General features: G+C 44.3%; 1 protein-coding gene across 1 annotated transcript in view; it reads right to left on the minus strand.

The window, feature by feature from the left end:
* Positions 1-384: 384 nt before the first annotated feature.
* The window catches only part of LOC133351238 (mucin-2-like), a gene marked incomplete at its 3' end in the record, with an annotated part of 75671 nt that continues 58983 nt past the window's right edge, over positions 385-17072 (minus strand). Inside the window, exon 2 of the mRNA XM_061566323.1 lies at positions 385-1577. Coding sequence (XP_061422307.1) covers positions 385-1577 — 1193 coding nt within the window. The remainder of the gene's footprint in view (positions 1578-17072) is intronic.

Here is a 17072-nt window from a genome sequence, read left to right on the forward strand (position 1 = left end):
AGATGTGAATGATGTTTCTGACAATGGAGACGTTGTTGCTGCTGTTGAGACAGATTCAGTGCTTGAAGTTGTCGATGCTGAGGGAATGGTGGATGGAGAAATAGTTGTAGTGTCTGAAATAGGTATTGTGGAAGAAAACGGTGATGTTGGTGATGTCAATGATGTTGTTGACAATGGAGAATATGCACCTGATGTTGAAATCGTTTCTATATTTGAAGTTCTTGCAGTCGTTGATGTGAAAGGTGTTGTTGACAATGGAGATGTTGCGGCTGTTGAAACTGTTTCAGTACTTGAAGTTGTTGCTTTGGAGGTAACGGTGGATGTGGAAATCGTTACAGTGTCTGCCGTAGGTGTTGTCGAAGACAACGGTGATGTTGGTGATGTAGATGATGCTGTCGACAATGGAGACGTTGTTGCTGCTGTTGAGACAGATTCAGTGCTCGAAGTTGTCGATTCTGAGGTAATGGTGGATGGAGAAATAGTTGCAGTGTCTGCTGTAGGTGTTGTCGAAGAAAAAGGTAAAGTTGGTGATGTGGGTGATGTTGTTGAAAATGGAGACGTTGCTGCTGTTGAGACAGATTCAGTGCTTGAAGTTGTCGATTCTGAGGTAATGGTGGATGGAGAAATAGTTGCAGTGTCTGCTGTAGGTGTTGTCGAAGAAAACGGTGATGTTGGTGATGTGGATGATGCTGTCGACAATGGAGATGTCGCTCCTGATGTTGCGACCGTTAGTATACTGGAAGTTGTTGCAGTCGCTGATGTAAATGGTGTTGTTGACAATGGGGAAGTTGCTGCTGCTGTTGAGACAGATTCAGTGCTTGAAGTTGTCGATTCTGAGGGAATGGTGGATGGAGAAATAGTTGTAGTGTCTGAAATAGGTGTTGTGGAAGAAAACGGTGATGTTGGTGATGTCAATGATGTTGTTGACAATGGAGAATATGCACCTGATGTTGAAATCGTTTCTATATTTGAAGTTCTTGCAGTCGTTGATGTGAAAGGTGTTGTTGACAATGGAGATGTTGCGGCTGTTGAAACTGTTTCAGTACTTGAAGTTGTTGCTTCTGAGGTAACGGTGGATGTGGAAATCGTTGTAGTGTCTGCCGTAGGTGTTGTCGAAGAAAACGGTGATGTTGATGATGTGTATGATGCTGTCGACAATGGAGATGTCGCTCCTGATGTTGCAACCGTTAGTATACTGGAAGTTGTTGCAGTCGCTGATGTAAATGGTGTTGTTGACAATGGGGAAGTTGCTGCTGCTGTTGAGACAGATTCAGTGCTTGAAGTTGTCGAGTCTGAGGTAATGGTGGATGGAGAAATAGTTGCAGTGTCTGCTGTAGGTGTTGTCGAAGAAAACGGTGATGTTGGTGATGTGGATGATGTTGTTGAAAATGGAGACGTTGTTGCTGCTGTTGAGACAGATTCAGTGCTCGAAGTTGTCGATTCTGAGGTAATGGTGGATGGAGAAATAGTTGCAGTGTTTGCTGTAGGTGTTGTCGAAGAAAACGGTGATGTTGGTGATGTGGATGATGCTGTCGACAATGGAGATGTCGCTCCGGATGTTGCGACCGTTAGTATACTGGAAGTTGTTGCAGTCGCTGATGTAAATGGTGTTGTTGACAATGGGGAAGTTGCTGCTGCTGTTGAGACAGATTCAGTGCTTGAAGTTGTCGATTCTGAGGTAATGGTGGATGGAAAAATAGTTGTGGTGTCTGACATAGGTGTTGTTGAAGAAAACGTTGTAGTCGGAGATGTGAATGATGTTTCTGACAATGGAGACGTTGTTGCTGCTGTTGAGACAGATTCAGTGCTTGAAGTTATCGATTCTGAGGGAATTGTGGATGGAGAAATAGTTGTAGTGTCTGAAATAGGTGTTGTGGAAGAAAACGGTGATGTTGGTGATGTCAATGATGTTGTTGACAATGGAGAATATGCACCTGATGTTGAAATCGTTTCTATATTTGAAGTTCTTGCAGTCGTTGATGTGAAAGGTGTTGTTGACAATGGAGATGTTGCGGCTGTTGAAACTGTTTCAGTACTTGAAGTTGTTGCTTCTGAGGTAACGGTGGATGTGGAAATCGTTGCAGTGTCTGCCGTAGGTGTTGTCGAAGAAAACGGTGATGTTGATGATGTGTATGATGCTGTCGACAATGGAGATGTCGCTCCTGATGTTGCAACCGTTAGTATACTTGAAGTTGTTGCAGTCGCTGATGTAAATAGTGTTGTTGACAATGGGGAAGTTGCTGCTGCTGTTGAGACAGATTCAGTGCTTGAAGTTGTCGAGTCTGAGGTAATGGTGGATGTGGAAATCGTTGCAGTGTCTGTCGTAGGTATTGTCGAAGACAACGGTGATGTTGGTGATGTGGATGATGCTGTCGACAATGGAGACGTTGTTGCTGCTGTTGAGACAGATTCAGTGCTCGAAGTTGTCGATTCTGAGGTAATGGTGGATGGAGAAATAGTTGCAGTGTCTGCTGTAGGTGTTGTCAAAGAAAACGGTGATGTTGGTGATGAGGGTGATGTTGTTGAAAATGGAGACGTTGCTGCTGTTGAGACAGATTCCGTGCTTGAAGTTGTCGATTCTGAGGTAATGATGGATGGTGAAATAGTTGTAGTGTCTGACATAGGTGGTGTGGAAGAAAACGTTGTAGTCCGAGAGGTGAATGGTGTTGACAATGGAGATGTTGTTGTTACTGTTGAGACAGATTCAGTGCTTGAAGTTGTCGATTCTGAGGAAATGGTGGATGGAGAAATAGTTGTAGTGTCTGACATAGGTGTTGCCGAAGAAAACAGTGATGTTGGTGATGTGAATGATGTTGTTGAGAATGGAGAAGTTGTTGCTGCTGTTGAGACAGATTCAGTGCTCGAAGTTGTCGATTCTGAGGTAATGGTGGATGGAGAAATAGTTGCAGTGTCTGCTGTAGGTGTTGTCAAAGAAAACGGTGATGTTGGTGATGAGGGTGATGTTGTTGAAAATGGAGACGTTGCTGCTGTTGAGACAGATTCCGTGCTTGAGGTTGTCGATTCTGAGGCAAGTGTGGATGCGGAAACAGTTGCAGTGTCTGCTGTAGGTGTTGTCGAAGAAAACGGTGATGTTGGTGATGTGGATGATCCTGTCGACAATGGAGATGTCGCTCCTGATGCTGCGACCGTTAGTATACTGGAAGTTGTTGCAGTTGCTGATGTAAATGGTGTTGTTGACAATGGGGAAGTTGCTGCTGCTGTTGAGACAGATTCAGTGCTTGAAGTTGTCGATTCTGAGGTAATGGTGGATGGAGAAATAGTTGTGGTGTCTGACATAGGTGTTGTTGAAGAAAACGTTGTAGTCGGAGATGTGAATGATGTTTCTGGCAATGGAGACGTTGTTGCTGCTGTTGAGACAGATTCAGTGCTTGAAGTTGTCGATTCTGAGGTAATGGTGGATGGAGAAATAGTTGTAGTGTCTGCTGTAGGTGTTGTCGAAGAAATAGGTAAAGTTGGGGATGTGGGTGATGTTGTTGAAAATGGAGACGTTGCTGCTGTTGAGACAGATTCAGTGATTGAAGTTGTCGAGTCTGAGGTAATGGTGGATGGAGAAATAGTTGCAGTGTCTGCTGTAGGTGTTGTCAAAGAAAACGGTGATGTTGGTGATGTGGATGATGCTGTCGACAATGGAGATGTCGCTCCTGATGTTGCGACCGTTAGTATACTGGAAGTTGTTGCAGTCGCTGATGTAAATGGTGTTGTTGACAATGGGGAAGTTGCTGCTGCTGTTGAGACAGATTCAGTGCTTGAAGTTGTCGATTCTGAGGGAATGGTGGATGTGGAAATCGTTGCAGTGTCTGCCGTAGGTGTTGTCGAAGACAACGGTGATGTTGGTGATGTGGGTGATGTTGTTGAAAATGGAGACGTTGCTGCTGTTGAGACAGATTCAGTGCTTGAAGTTGTCGATTCTGAGGTAATGATGGATGGTGAAATAGTTGTAGTGTCTGACATAGGTGTTGTGGAAGAAAACGTTGTAGTTTGAGATGTGAATGGTGTTGACAATGGAGATGTTGTTGCTGCTGTTGAGACAGATTCAGTGCTTGAGGTTGTCGATTCTGAGGCAAGTGTGGATGCGGAAACAGTTGCAGTGTCTGCTGTAGGTGTTGTCAAAGAAAACGGTGATGTTGGTGATGTGGATGATGCTGTCGACAATGGAGATGTCGCTCCTGATGCTGCGACCGTTAGTATACTGGAAGTTGTTGCAGTCGCTGATGTAAATGGTGTTGTTGACAATGGGGAATTTGCTGCTGCTGTTGAGACGGATTCAGTGCTTGAAGTTGTCGATTCTGAGGGAATGGTGGATGGAGAAATAGTTGTAGTGTCTGAAATAGGTGTTGTGGAAAAAAACGGTGAAGTTGGTGATGTCAATGATGTTGTTGACAATGGAGAATATGCACCTGATGTTGATATCGTTTCTATATTTGAAGTTCTTGCAGTCGTTGATGTGAAAGGTGTTGTTGACAATGGAGATGTTGCGGCTGTTGAAACTGTTTCAGTACTTGAAGTTGTTGCTTCTGAGGTAACGGTGGATGTGGAAATCGTTGCAGTGTCTGCCGTAGGTGTTGTCGAAGAAAACGGTGATGTTGATGATGTGTATGATGCTGTCGACAATGGAGATGTCGCTCCTGATGTTGCAACCGTTAGTATACTGGAAGTTGTTGCAGTCGCTGATGTAAATGGTGTTGTTGACAATGGGGAAGTTGCTGCTGCTGTTGAGACAGATTCAGTGCTTGAAGTTGTCGAGTCTGAGGTAATGGTGGATGGAGAAATAGTTGTGGTGTCTGACATAGGTGTTGTGGAAGACAACATTGTAGTCGGAGATGTGAATGGTGTTGTTGACAATGGAGACGTTGTTGCTGCTGTTGAGACAGATTCAGTGCTCGAAGTTGTCGATTCTGAGGTAATGGTGGATGGAGAAATAGTTGTGGTATCTGACATAGGTGTTGTCGAAGAAAACGGTGATGTTTGTGATGTGGATGATGCTGTCGACAATGGAGACGTTGTTGCTGCTGTTGAGACAGATTCAGTGCTTAAAGTTATCGATTCTGAGGGAATTGTGGATGGAGAAATAGTTGTAGTGTCTGAAATAGGTGTTGTGGAAGAAAACGGTGATGTTGGTGATGTCAATGTTGTTGTTGACAATTGAGAATATGCACCTGATGTTGAAATCGTTTCTATATTTGAAGTTCTTGCAGTCGTTGATGTGAAAGGTGTTGTTGACAATGGAGATGTTGTGGCTGTTGAAACTGTTTCAGTACTTGAAGTTGTTGCTTCTGAGGTAACGGTGGATGTTGAAATCGTTGCAGTGTCTGCCGTAGGTGTTGTCGAAGACAACGGTGATGTTGGTGATGTGGATGATGCTGTCGACAATGGAGACGTTGTTGCTGCTGTTGAGACAGATTCAGTGCTCGAAGTTGTCGATTCTGAGGTAATGGTGGATGGAGAAATAGTTGCAGTGTCTGCTGTAGGTGTTGTCAAAGAAAACGGTGATGTTGGTGATGAGGGTGATGTTGTTGAAAATGGAGACGTTGCTGCTGTTGAGACAGATTCCGTGCTTGAAGTTGTCGATTCTGAGGTAATGATGGATGGTGAAATAGTTGTAGTGTCTGACATAGGTGGTGTGGAAGAAAACGTTGTAGTCCGAGAGGTGAATGGTGTTGACAATGGAGATGTTGTTGTTACTGTTGAGACAGATTCAGTGCTTGAAGTTGTCGATTCTGAGGAAATGGTGGATGGAGAAATAGTTGTAGTGTCTGACATAGGTGTTGCCGAAGAAAACAGTGATGTTGGTGATGTGAATGATGTTGTTGAGAATGGAGAAGTTGTTGCTGCTGTTGAGACAGATTCAGTGCTCGAAGTTGTCGATTCTGAGGTAATGGTGGATGGAGAAATAGTTGCAGTGTCTGCTGTAGGTGTTGTCAAAGAAAACGGTGATGTTGGTGATGAGGGTGATGTTGTTGAAAATGGAGACGTTGCTGCTGTTGAGACAGATTCCGTGCTTGAGGTTGTCGATTCTGAGGCAAGTGTGGATGCGGAAACAGTTGCAGTGTCTGCTGTAGGTGTTGTCGAAGAAAACGGTGATGTTGGTGATGTGGATGATCCTGTCGACAATGGAGATGTCGCTCCTGATGCTGCGACCGTTAGTATACTGGAAGTTGTTGCAGTCGCTGATGTAAATGGTGTTGTTGACAATGGGGAAGTTGCTGCTGCTGTTGAGACAGATTCAGTGCTTGAAGTTGTCGATTCTGAGGTAATGGTGGATGGAGAAATAGTTGTGGTGTCTGACATAGGTGTTGTTGAAGAAAACGTTGTAGTCGGAGATGTGAATGATGTTTCTGGCAATGGAGACGTTGTTGCTGCTGTTGAGACAGATTCAGTGCTTGAAGTTGTCGATTCTGAGGTAATGGTGGATGGAGAAATAGTTGTAGTGTCTGCTGTAGGTGTTGTCGAAGAAATAGGTAAAGTTGGGGATGTGGGTGATGTTGTTGAAAATGGAGACGTTGCTGCTGTTGAGACAGATTCAGTGATTGAAGTTGTCGAGTCTGAGGTAATGGTGGATGGAGAAATAGTTGCAGTGTCTGCTGTAGGTGTTGTCAAAGAAAACGGTGATGTTGGTGATGTGGATGATGCTGTCGACAATGGAGATGTCGCTCCTGATGTTGCGACCGTTAGTATACTGGAAGTTGTTGCAGTCGCTGATGTAAATGGTGTTGTTGACAATGGGGAAGTTGCTGCTGCTGTTGAGACAGATTCAGTGCTTGAAGTTGTCGATTCTGAGGGAATGGTGGATGTGGAAATCGTTGCAGTGTCTGCCGTAGGTGTTGTCGAAGACAACGGTGATGTTGGTGATGTGGGTGATGTTGTTGAAAATGGAGACGTTGCTGCTGTTGAGACAGATTCAGTGCTTGAAGTTGTCGATTCTGAGGTAATGATGGATGGTGAAATAGTTGTAGTGTCTGACATAGGTGTTGTGGAAGAAAACGTTGTAGTTTGAGATGTGAATGGTGTTGACAATGGAGATGTTGTTGCTGCTGTTGAGACAGATTCAGTGCTTGAGGTTGTCGATTCTGAGGCAAGTGTGGATGCGGAAACAGTTGCAGTGTCTGCTGTAGGTGTTGTCAAAGAAAACGGTGATGTTGGTGATGTGGATGATGCTGTCGACAATGGAGATGTCGCTCCTGATGCTGCGACCGTTAGTATACTGGAAGTTGTTGCAGTCGCTGATGTAAATGGTGTTGTTGACAATGGGGAATTTGCTGCTGCTGTTGAGACGGATTCAGTGCTTGAAGTTGTCGATTCTGAGGGAATGGTGGATGGAGAAATAGTTGTAGTGTCTGAAATAGGTGTTGTGGAAAAAAACGGTGAAGTTGGTGATGTCAATGATGTTGTTGACAATGGAGAATATGCACCTGATGTTGATATCGTTTCTATATTTGAAGTTCTTGCAGTCGTTGATGTGAAAGGTGTTGTTGACAATGGAGATGTTGCGGCTGTTGAAACTGTTTCAGTACTTGAAGTTGTTGCTTCTGAGGTAACGGTGGATGTGGAAATCGTTGCAGTGTCTGCCGTAGGTGTTGTCGAAGAAAACGGTGATGTTGATGATGTGTATGATGCTGTCGACAATGGAGATGTCGCTCCTGATGTTGCAACCGTTAGTATACTGGAAGTTGTTGCAGTCGCTGATGTAAATGGTGTTGTTGACAATGGGGAAGTTGCTGCTGCTGTTGAGACAGATTCAGTGCTTGAAGTTGTCGAGTCTGTGGTAATGGTGGATGGAGAAATAGTTGTGGTGTCTGACATAGGTGTTGTGGAAGACAACATTGTAGTCGGAGATGTGAATGGTGTTGTTGACAATGGAGACGTTGTTGCTGCTGTTGAGACAGATTCAGTGCTCGAAGTTGTCGATTCTGAGGTAATGGTGGATGGAGAAATAGTTGTGGTATCTGACATAGGTGTTGTCGAAGAAAACGGTGATGTTTGTGATGTGGATGATGCTGTCGACAATGGAGACGTTGTTGCTGCTGTTGAGACAGATTCAGTGCTTAAAGTTATCGATTCTGAGGGAATTGTGGATGGAGAAATAGTTGTAGTGTCTGAAATAGGTGTTGTGGAAGAAAACGGTGATGTTGGTGATGTCAATGTTGTTGTTGACAATTGAGAATATGCACCTGATGTTGAAATCGTTTCTATATTTGAAGTTCTTGCAGTCGTTGATGTGAAAGGTGTTGTTGACAATGGAGATGTTGTGGCTGTTGAAACTGTTTCAGTACTTGAAGTTGTTGCTTCTGAGGTAACGGTGGATGTTGAAATCGTTGCAGTGTCTGCCGTAGGTGTTGTCGAAGACAACGGTGATGTTGGTGATGTGGATGATGCTGTCGACAATGGAGACGTTGTTGCTGCTGTTGAGACAGATTCAGTGCTCGAAGTTGTCGATTCTGAGGTAATGGTGGATGGAGAAATAGTTGCAGTGTCTGCTGTAGGTGTTGTCAAAGAAAACGGTGATGTTGGTGATGAGGGTGATGTTGTTGAAAATGGAGACGTTGCTGCTGTTGAGACAGATTCCGTGCTTGAAGTTGTCGATTCTGAGGTAATGATGGATGGTGAAATAGTTGTAGTGTCTGACATAGGTGGTGTGGAAGAAAACGTTGTAGTCCGAGAGGTGAATGGTGTTGACAATGGAGATGTTGTTGTTACTGTTGAGACAGATTCAGTGCTTGAAGTTGTCGATTCTGAGGAAATGGTGGATGGAGAAATAGTTGTAGTGTCTGACATAGGTGTTGCCGAAGAAAACAGTGATGTTGGTGATGTGAATGATGTTGTTGAGAATGGAGAAGTTGTTGCTGCTGTTGAGACAGATTCAGTGCTCGAAGTTGTCGATTCTGAGGTAATGGTGGATGGAGAAATAGTTGCAGTGTCTGCTGTAGGTGTTGTCAAAGAAAACGGTGATGTTGGTGATGAGGGTGATGTTGTTGAAAATGGAGACGTTGCTGCTGTTGAGACAGATTCCGTGCTTGAGGTTGTCGATTCTGAGGCAAGTGTGGATGCGGAAACAGTTGCAGTGTCTGCTGTAGGTGTTGTCGAAGAAAACGGTGATGTTGGTGATGTGGATGATCCTGTCGACAATGGAGATGTCGCTCCTGATGCTGCGACCGTTAGTATACTGGAAGTTGTTGCAGTCGCTGATGTAAATGGTGTTGTTGACAATGGGGAAGTTGCTGCTGCTGTTGAGACAGATTCAGTGCTTGAAGTTGTCGATTCTGAGGTAATGGTGGATGGAGAAATAGTTGTGGTGTCTGACATAGGTGTTGTTGAAGAAAACGTTGTAGTCGGAGATGTGAATGATGTTTCTGGCAATGGAGACGTTGTTGCTGCTGTTGAGACAGATTCAGTGCTTGAAGTTGTCGATTCTGAGGTAATGGTGGATGGAGAAATAGTTGTAGTGTCTGCTGTAGGTGTTGTCGAAGAAATAGGTAAAGTTGGGGATGTGGGTGATGTTGTTGAAAATGGAGACGTTGCTGCTGTTGAGACAGATTCAGTGATTGAAGTTGTCGAGTCTGAGGTAATGGTGGATGGAGAAATAGTTGCAGTGTCTGCTGTAGGTGTTGTCAAAGAAAACGGTGATGTTGGTGATGTGGATGATGCTGTCGACAATGGAGATGTCGCTCCTGATGTTGCGACCGTTAGTATACTGGAAGTTGTTGCAGTCGCTGATGTAAATGGTGTTGTTGACAATGGGGAAGTTGCTGCTGCTGTTGAGACAGATTCAGTGCTTGAAGTTGTCGATTCTGAGGGAATGGTGGATGTGGAAATCGTTGCAGTGTCTGCCGTAGGTGTTGTCGAAGACAACGGTGATGTTGGTGATGTGGGTGATGTTGTTGAAAATGGAGACGTTGCTGCTGTTGAGACAGATTCAGTGCTTGAAGTTGTCGATTCTGAGGTAATGATGGATGGTGAAATAGTTGTAGTGTCTGACATAGGTGTTGTGGAAGAAAACGTTGTAGTTTGAGATGTGAATGGTGTTGACAATGGAGATGTTGTTGCTGCTGTTGAGACAGATTCAGTGCTTGAGGTTGTCGATTCTGAGGCAAGTGTGGATGCGGACACAGTTGCAGTGTCTGCTGTAGGTGTTGTCAAAGAAAACGGTGATGTTGGTGATGTGGATGATGCTGTCGACAATGGAGATGTCGCTCCTGATGCTGCGACCGTTAGTATACTGGAAGTTGTTGCAGTCGCTGATGTAAATGGTGTTGTTGACAATGGGGAATTTGCTGCTGCTGTTGAGACGGATTCAGTGCTTGAAGTTGTCGATTCTGAGGGAATGGTGGATGGAGAAATAGTTGTAGTGTCTGAAATAGGTGTTGTGGAAAAAAACGGTGAAGTTGGTGATGTCAATGATGTTGTTGACAATGGAGAATATGCACCTGATGTTGATATCGTTTCTATATTTGAAGTTCTTGCAGTCGTTGATGTGAAAGGTGTTGTTGACAATGGAGATGTTGCGGCTGTTGAAACTGTTTCAGTACTTGAAGTTGTTGCTTCTGAGGTAACGGTGGATGTGGAAATCGTTGCAGTGTCTGCCGTAGGTGTTGTCGAAGAAAACGGTGATGTTGATGATGTGTATGATGCTGTCGACAATGGAGATGTCGCTCCTGATGTTGCAACCGTTAGTATACTGGAAGTTGTTGCAGTCGCTGATGTAAATGGTGTTGTTGACAATGGGGAAGTTGCTGCTGCTGTTGAGACAGATTCAGTGCTTGAAGTTGTCGAGTCTGAGGTAATGGTGGATGGAGAAATAGTTGTGGTGTCTGACATAGGTGTTGTGGAAGACAACATTGTAGTCGGAGATGTGAATGGTGTTGTTGACAATGGAGACGTTGTTGCTGCTGTTGAGACAGATTCAGTGCTCGAAGTTGTCGATTCTGAGGTAATGGTGGATGGAGAAATAGTTGTGGTATCTGACATAGGTGTTGTCGAAGAAAACGGTGATGTTGGTGATGTGGATGATGCTGTCGACAATGGAGACGTTGTTGCTGCTGTTGAGACAGATTCAGTGCTTAAAGTTGTCGATTCTGAGGGAATGGTGGATGGAGAAATAGTTGTAGTGTCTGAAATGGGTGTTGTGGAAGAAAACGGTGATGTTGGTGATGTCAATGTTGTTGTTGACAATTGAGAATATGCACCTGATGTTGATATCGTTTCTATATTTGAAGTTCTTGCAGTCGTTGATGTGAAAGGTGTTGTTGACAATGGAGATGTTGCGGCTGTTGAAACTGTTTCAGTACTTGAAGTTGTTGCTTCTGAGGTAACGGTGGATGTTGAAATCGTTGCAGTGTCTGCCGTAGGTGTTGTCGAAGACAACGGTGATGTTGGTGATGTGGATGATGCTGTCGACAATGGAGACGTTGTTGCTGCTGTTGAGACAGATTCAGTGCTCGAAGTTGTCGATTCTGAGGTAATGGTGGATGGAGAAATAGTTGCAGTGTCTGCTGTAGGTGTTGTCGAAGAAAACGGTGAAGTTGGTGATGTGGATGATCCTGTCGACAATGGAGATGTCGCTCCTGATGTTGCAACCGTTAGTATACTGGAAGTTGTTGCAGTCGCTGATGTAAATGGTGTTGTTGACAACGGGGAAGTTGCTGCTGCTGTTGAGACAGTTTCAGTGCTCGAAGTTGTCGATTCTGTGGTAATGGTGGATGGGGAAACAGTTATAGTGTCTGACATAGGTGTTGTCGAAGAAAACAGTGATTTTGGTGATGTGAATGATGTTGTTGAAAATGGAGACGTTGTTGCTGCTGTTGAGACAGATTCGGTGCTTGAAGTTGTCGATTCTGAGGTAATGGTGGATGGAGAAATAATTGTGGTGTCTGACATAGGTGTTCTGGAAGACAACGTTGTAGTCGGAGATGTGAATGGTGTTGTTGACAATGGAGACGTTGTTGCTGCTGTTGAGACAGATTCAGTGCTTGAAGTTGTCGATTCTGAGGTAATTGTGGATGGGGAAACAGTTGCAGTGTCTGCTGTAGGTGTTGTAGAAGAAAACAGTGATGTTGGTGATGTGGATGATGCTGTCGACAATGGAGATGTCGCTCCTGATGTTGCAACCGTTAGTATACTGGAAGTTGTTGCAGTCGCTGATGTAAATGGTGTTGTTGACAATGGGGAAGTTGCTGCTGCTGTTGAGACAGTTTCAGTGCTTGAAGTTGTCGATTCTGAGGTAATGGTGGATGGAGAAATAGTTGTGGTGTCTGACATAGGTGTTGTTGAAGAAAACGTTGTAGTCGGAGATGTGAATGATGTTGCTGACAATGGAGACGTTGTTGCTGCTGTTGAGACAGATTCAGTGCTTAAAGTTGTCGATTCTGAGGGAATGGTGGATGGAGAAATAGTTGTAGTGTCTGAAATAGGTGTTGTGGAAGAAAACGGTGATGTTGGTGATGTCAATGTTGTTGTTGACAATAGAGAATATGCACCTGATGTTGATATCGTTTCTATATTTGAAGTTATTGCAGTCGTTGATGTGAAAGGTATTGTTGACAATGGAGATGTTGCGGCTGTTGAAACTGTTTCAGTACTTGAAGTTATTGCTTCTGAGGTAACGGTGGATGTGGAAATCGTTGCAGTGTCTGCCGTAGGTGTTGTCGAAGACAACGGTAATGTTGGTGATGTGGATGATGCTGTCGACAATGTAGACGTTGTTGCTGCTGTTGGGACAGATTCAGTGCTCGAAGTTGTCGATTCTGAAGTAATGGTGGATGGAGAAATAGTTGCAGTGTCTGCTGTAGGTGTTGTAGAAGAAAACGGTGATGTTGGTGATGTGGATGATGCTGTCGACAATGGAGATGTAGCTCCTGATTTTGCAACCGTTAGTATACTGGAAGTTGTTGCAGTCGCTGATGTAAATGGTGTTGTTGACAATGGGGAAGTTGCTGCTGCTGTTGAGACAGTTTCAGTGCTTGAAGTTGTCGATTCTGAGGTAATGGTGGATGGTGAAATAGTTGTGGTGTCTGACATAGGTGTTGTCGAAGAAAACGGTGATGTTGGTGATGTGGATGATGCTGTCGTCAATGGAGACGTTGTAGCTGCTGTTGAGACAGATTTAGTGCTTAAAGATGTCGATTCTGAGGGAATGGTGGATGGAGAAATAGTTGTAGTGTCTGACATAGGTGTTGTTGAAGAAAACGTTGTAGTCGGAGATGTGAATGATGTTGCTGACAATGGCGACGTTGTTGCTGCTGTTGAGACAGATTCAGTGCTTAAAGTTGTCGATTCTGAGGGAATGGTGGATGGAGAAATAGTTGTAGTGTCTGAAATGGGTGTTGTGGAAGAAAACGGTGATGTTGGTGATGTCAATGTTGTTGTTAACAATCGAGAATATGCACCTGATGTTGATATCGTTTCTATATTTGAAGTTCTTGCAGTCGTTGATGTGAAAGGTGTTGTTGACAATGGAGATGTTGCGGCTGTTGAAACTGTTTCAGTACTTGAAGTTGTTGCTTCTGAGGTAACGGTGGATGTTGAAATCGTTGCAGTGTCTGCCGTAGGTGTTGTCGAAGACAACGGTGATGTTGGTGATGTGGATGATGCTGTCGACAATGGAGACGTTGTTGCTGCTGTTGAGACAGATTCAGTGCTCGAAGTTGTCGATTCTGAGGTAATGGTGGATGGAGAAATACTTGCAGTGTCTGCTGTAGGTGTTGTCAAAGAAAACGGTGATGTTGGTGATGTGGGTGATGTTGAAAATGGAGACGTTGTTGCTGCTGTTGAGACAGATTCAGTGCTTGAAGTTGTCGATTCTGAGGCAATTGTGGATGCAGAAACAGTTGCAGTGTCTGCTATAGGAGTTGTCGAAGAAAACGGTGATGTTGGTGATGTGGATGATGCTGTCGACAATGGAGATGTCGCTCCTGATGTTGCAACCGTTAGTATACTGGAAGTTGTTGCAGTCGCTGATGTAAATGGTGTTGTTGACAATGGGGAAGTTGCTGCTGCTGTTGAGACAGTTTCAGTGTTTGAAGTTGTCGATTCTGAGGTAATGATGGATGTTGAAATCGTTGCAGTGTCTGCCGTAGGTGTTGTCGAAGACAACGGTGATGTTGGTGATGTGGATGATGCTGTCGACAATGGAGACGTTGTTGCTGCTGTTGAGACAGATTCAGTGCTCGAAGTTGTCGATTCTGAGGTAATGGTGGATGGAGAAATACTTGCAGTGTCTGCTGTAGGTGTTGTCAAAGAAAACGGTGATGTTGGTGATGTGGGTGATGTTGAAAATGGAGACGTTGTTGCTGCTGTTGAGACAGATTCAGTGCTTGAAGTTGTCGATTCTGAGGCAATTGTGGATGCAGAAACAGTTGCAGTGTCTGCTATAGGAGTTGTCGAAGAAAACGGTGATGTTGGTGATGTGCATGATGCTGTCGACAATGGAGATGTCGCTCCTGATGTTGCAACCGTTAGTATACTGGAAGTTGTTGCAGTCGCTGATGTAAATGGTGTTGTTGACAATGGGGAAGTTGCTGCTGCTGTTGAGACAGTTTCAGTGTTTGAAGTTGTCGATTCTGAGGTAATGATGGATGGTGAAATAGTTGTGGTATCTGACATAGGTGTTGTCGAAGAAAACGGTGATGTTGGTGATGTGGATGATGCTGTCGACAATGGAGACGTTGTTGCTGCTGTTGAGACAGATTCAGTGCTCGAAGTTGTCGATTCTGAAGTAATGGTGGATGGAGAAATAGTTGCAGTGTCTGCCGTAGGTGTTGTCGAAGACAACGGTGATGTTGGTGATGTGGATGATGCTGTCGACAATGGAGACGTTGTTGCTGCTGTTGAGACAGATTCAGTGCTCGAAGTTGTCGATTCTGAGGTAATGGTGGATGGAGAAATACTTGCAGTGTCTGCTGTAGGTGTTGTCAAAGAAAACGGTGATGTTGGTGATGTGGGTGATGTTGAAAATGGAGACGTTGTTGCTGCTGTTGAGACAGATTCAGTGCTTGAAGTTGTCGATTCTGAGGCAATTGTGGATGCAGAAACAGTTGCAGTGTCTGCTATAGGAGTTGTCGAAGAAAACGGTGATGTTGGTGATGTGCATGATGCTGTCGACAATGGAGATGTCGCTCCTGATGTTGCAACCGTTAGTATACTGGAAGTTGTTGCAGTCGCTGATGTAAATGGTGTTGTTGACAATGGGGAAGTTGCTGCTGCTGTTGAGACAGTTTCAGTGTTTGAAGTTGTCGATTCTGAGGTAATGATGGATGGTGAAATAGTTGTGGTATCTGACATAGGTGTTGTCGAAGAAAACGGTGATGTTGGTGATGTGGATGATGCTGTCGACAATGGAGACGTTGTTGCTGCTGTTGAGACAGATTCAGTGCTCGAAGTTGTCGATTCTGAAGTAATGGTGGATGGAGAAATAGTTGCAGTGTCTGCTGTAGGTGTTGTCGAAGAAAACGGTGATGTTGGTGATGTGGATGATGCTGTCGACAATGTAGACGTTGTTGCTGCTGTTGAGACAGATTCAGTGCTCGAAGTTGTCGATTCTGAAGTAATGGTGGATGGAGAAATAGTTGCAGTGTCTGCTGTAGGTGTTGTCGAAGAAAACGGTGATGTTGGTGATGTGGATGATGCTGTCGACAATGGAGATGTCGCTCCTGATGTTGCAACCTTTAGTATACTGGAAGTTGTTGCAGTCGCTGATGTAAATGGTGTTGTTGACAATGGGGAAGTTGCTGCTGCTGTTGAGACAGTTTCAGTGCTTGAAGTTGTCGATTCTGAGGTAATGATGGATGGTGAAATAGTTGTGGTGTCTGACATAGGTGTTGTCGAAGAAAACGGTGATGTTGGTGATGTGGATGATGCTGTCGTCAATGGAGACGTTGTTGCTGCTGTTGAGACAGATTCAGTGCTTGAAGTTGTCGATTCTGAGGTAATGGTGGATGGAGAAATAGTTGTGGTGTCTGACATAGGTGTTGTTGAAGAAAACGTTGTAGTCGGAGATGTGAATGATATTGCTGACAATGGCGACGTTGTTGCTGCTGTTGAGACAGATTCAGTGCTTAAAGTTGTCGATTCTGAGGGAATGGTGGATGGAGAAATAGTTGTAGTGTCTGAAATGGGTGTTGTGGAAGAAAACGGTGATGTTGGTGATGTCAATGTTGTTGTTGACAATCGAGAATATGCACCTGATGTTGATATCGTTTCTATATTTGAAGTTCTTGCAGTCGTTGATGTGAAAGGTGTTGTTGACAATGGAGATGTTGCGGCTGTTGAAACTGTTTCAGTACTTGAAGTTGTTGCTTCTGAGGTAACGGTGGATGTTGAAATCGTTGCAGTGTCTGCCGTAGGTGTTGTCGAAGACAACGGTGATGTTGGTGATGTGGATGATGCTGTCGACAATGGAGACGTTGTTGCTGCTGTTGAGACAGATTCAGTGCTCGAAGTTGTCGATTCTGAGGTAATGGTGGATGGAGAAATAGTTGCAGTGTCTGCTGTAGGTGTTGTCGAAGAAAACGGTGATGTTGGTGATGTGGATGATCCTGTCGACAATGGAGATGTCGCTCCTGATGTTGCAACCGTTAGTATACTGGAAGTTGTTGCAGTCACTGATGTAAATGGTGTTGTTGACAACGGGGAAGTTGCTGCTGCTGTTGAGACAGTTTCAGTGCTCGAAGTTGTCGATTCTGTGGTAATGGTGGATGGGGAAACAGTTATAGTGTCTGACATAGGTGTTGTCGAAGAAAACAGTGATTTTGGTGATGTGAATGATGTTGTTGAAAATGGAGACGTTGTTGCTGCTGTTGAGACAGATTCGGTGCTTGAAGTTGTCGATTCTGAGGTAATGGTGGATGGAGAAATAATTGTGGTGTCTGACATAGGTGTTCTGGAAGACAACGTTGTAGTCGGAGATGTGAATGGTGTTGTTGACAATGGAGACGTTGTTGCTGCTGTTGAGACAGATTCAGTGCTTGAAGTTGTCGATTCTGAGGTAATTGTGGATGGGGAAACAGTTGCAGTGTCTGCTGTAGGTGTTGTAGAAGAAAACAGTGATGTTGGTGATGTGG

This window comes from Lethenteron reissneri, chromosome 36 (genome assembly GCF_015708825.2).
Source record: "Lethenteron reissneri isolate LAM-NWPU_2019-01 chromosome 36, ASM1570882v1, whole genome shotgun sequence".
In the NCBI taxonomy this organism is placed as follows: Eukaryota; Metazoa; Chordata; class Hyperoartia; order Petromyzontiformes; family Petromyzontidae; genus Lethenteron; species Lethenteron reissneri.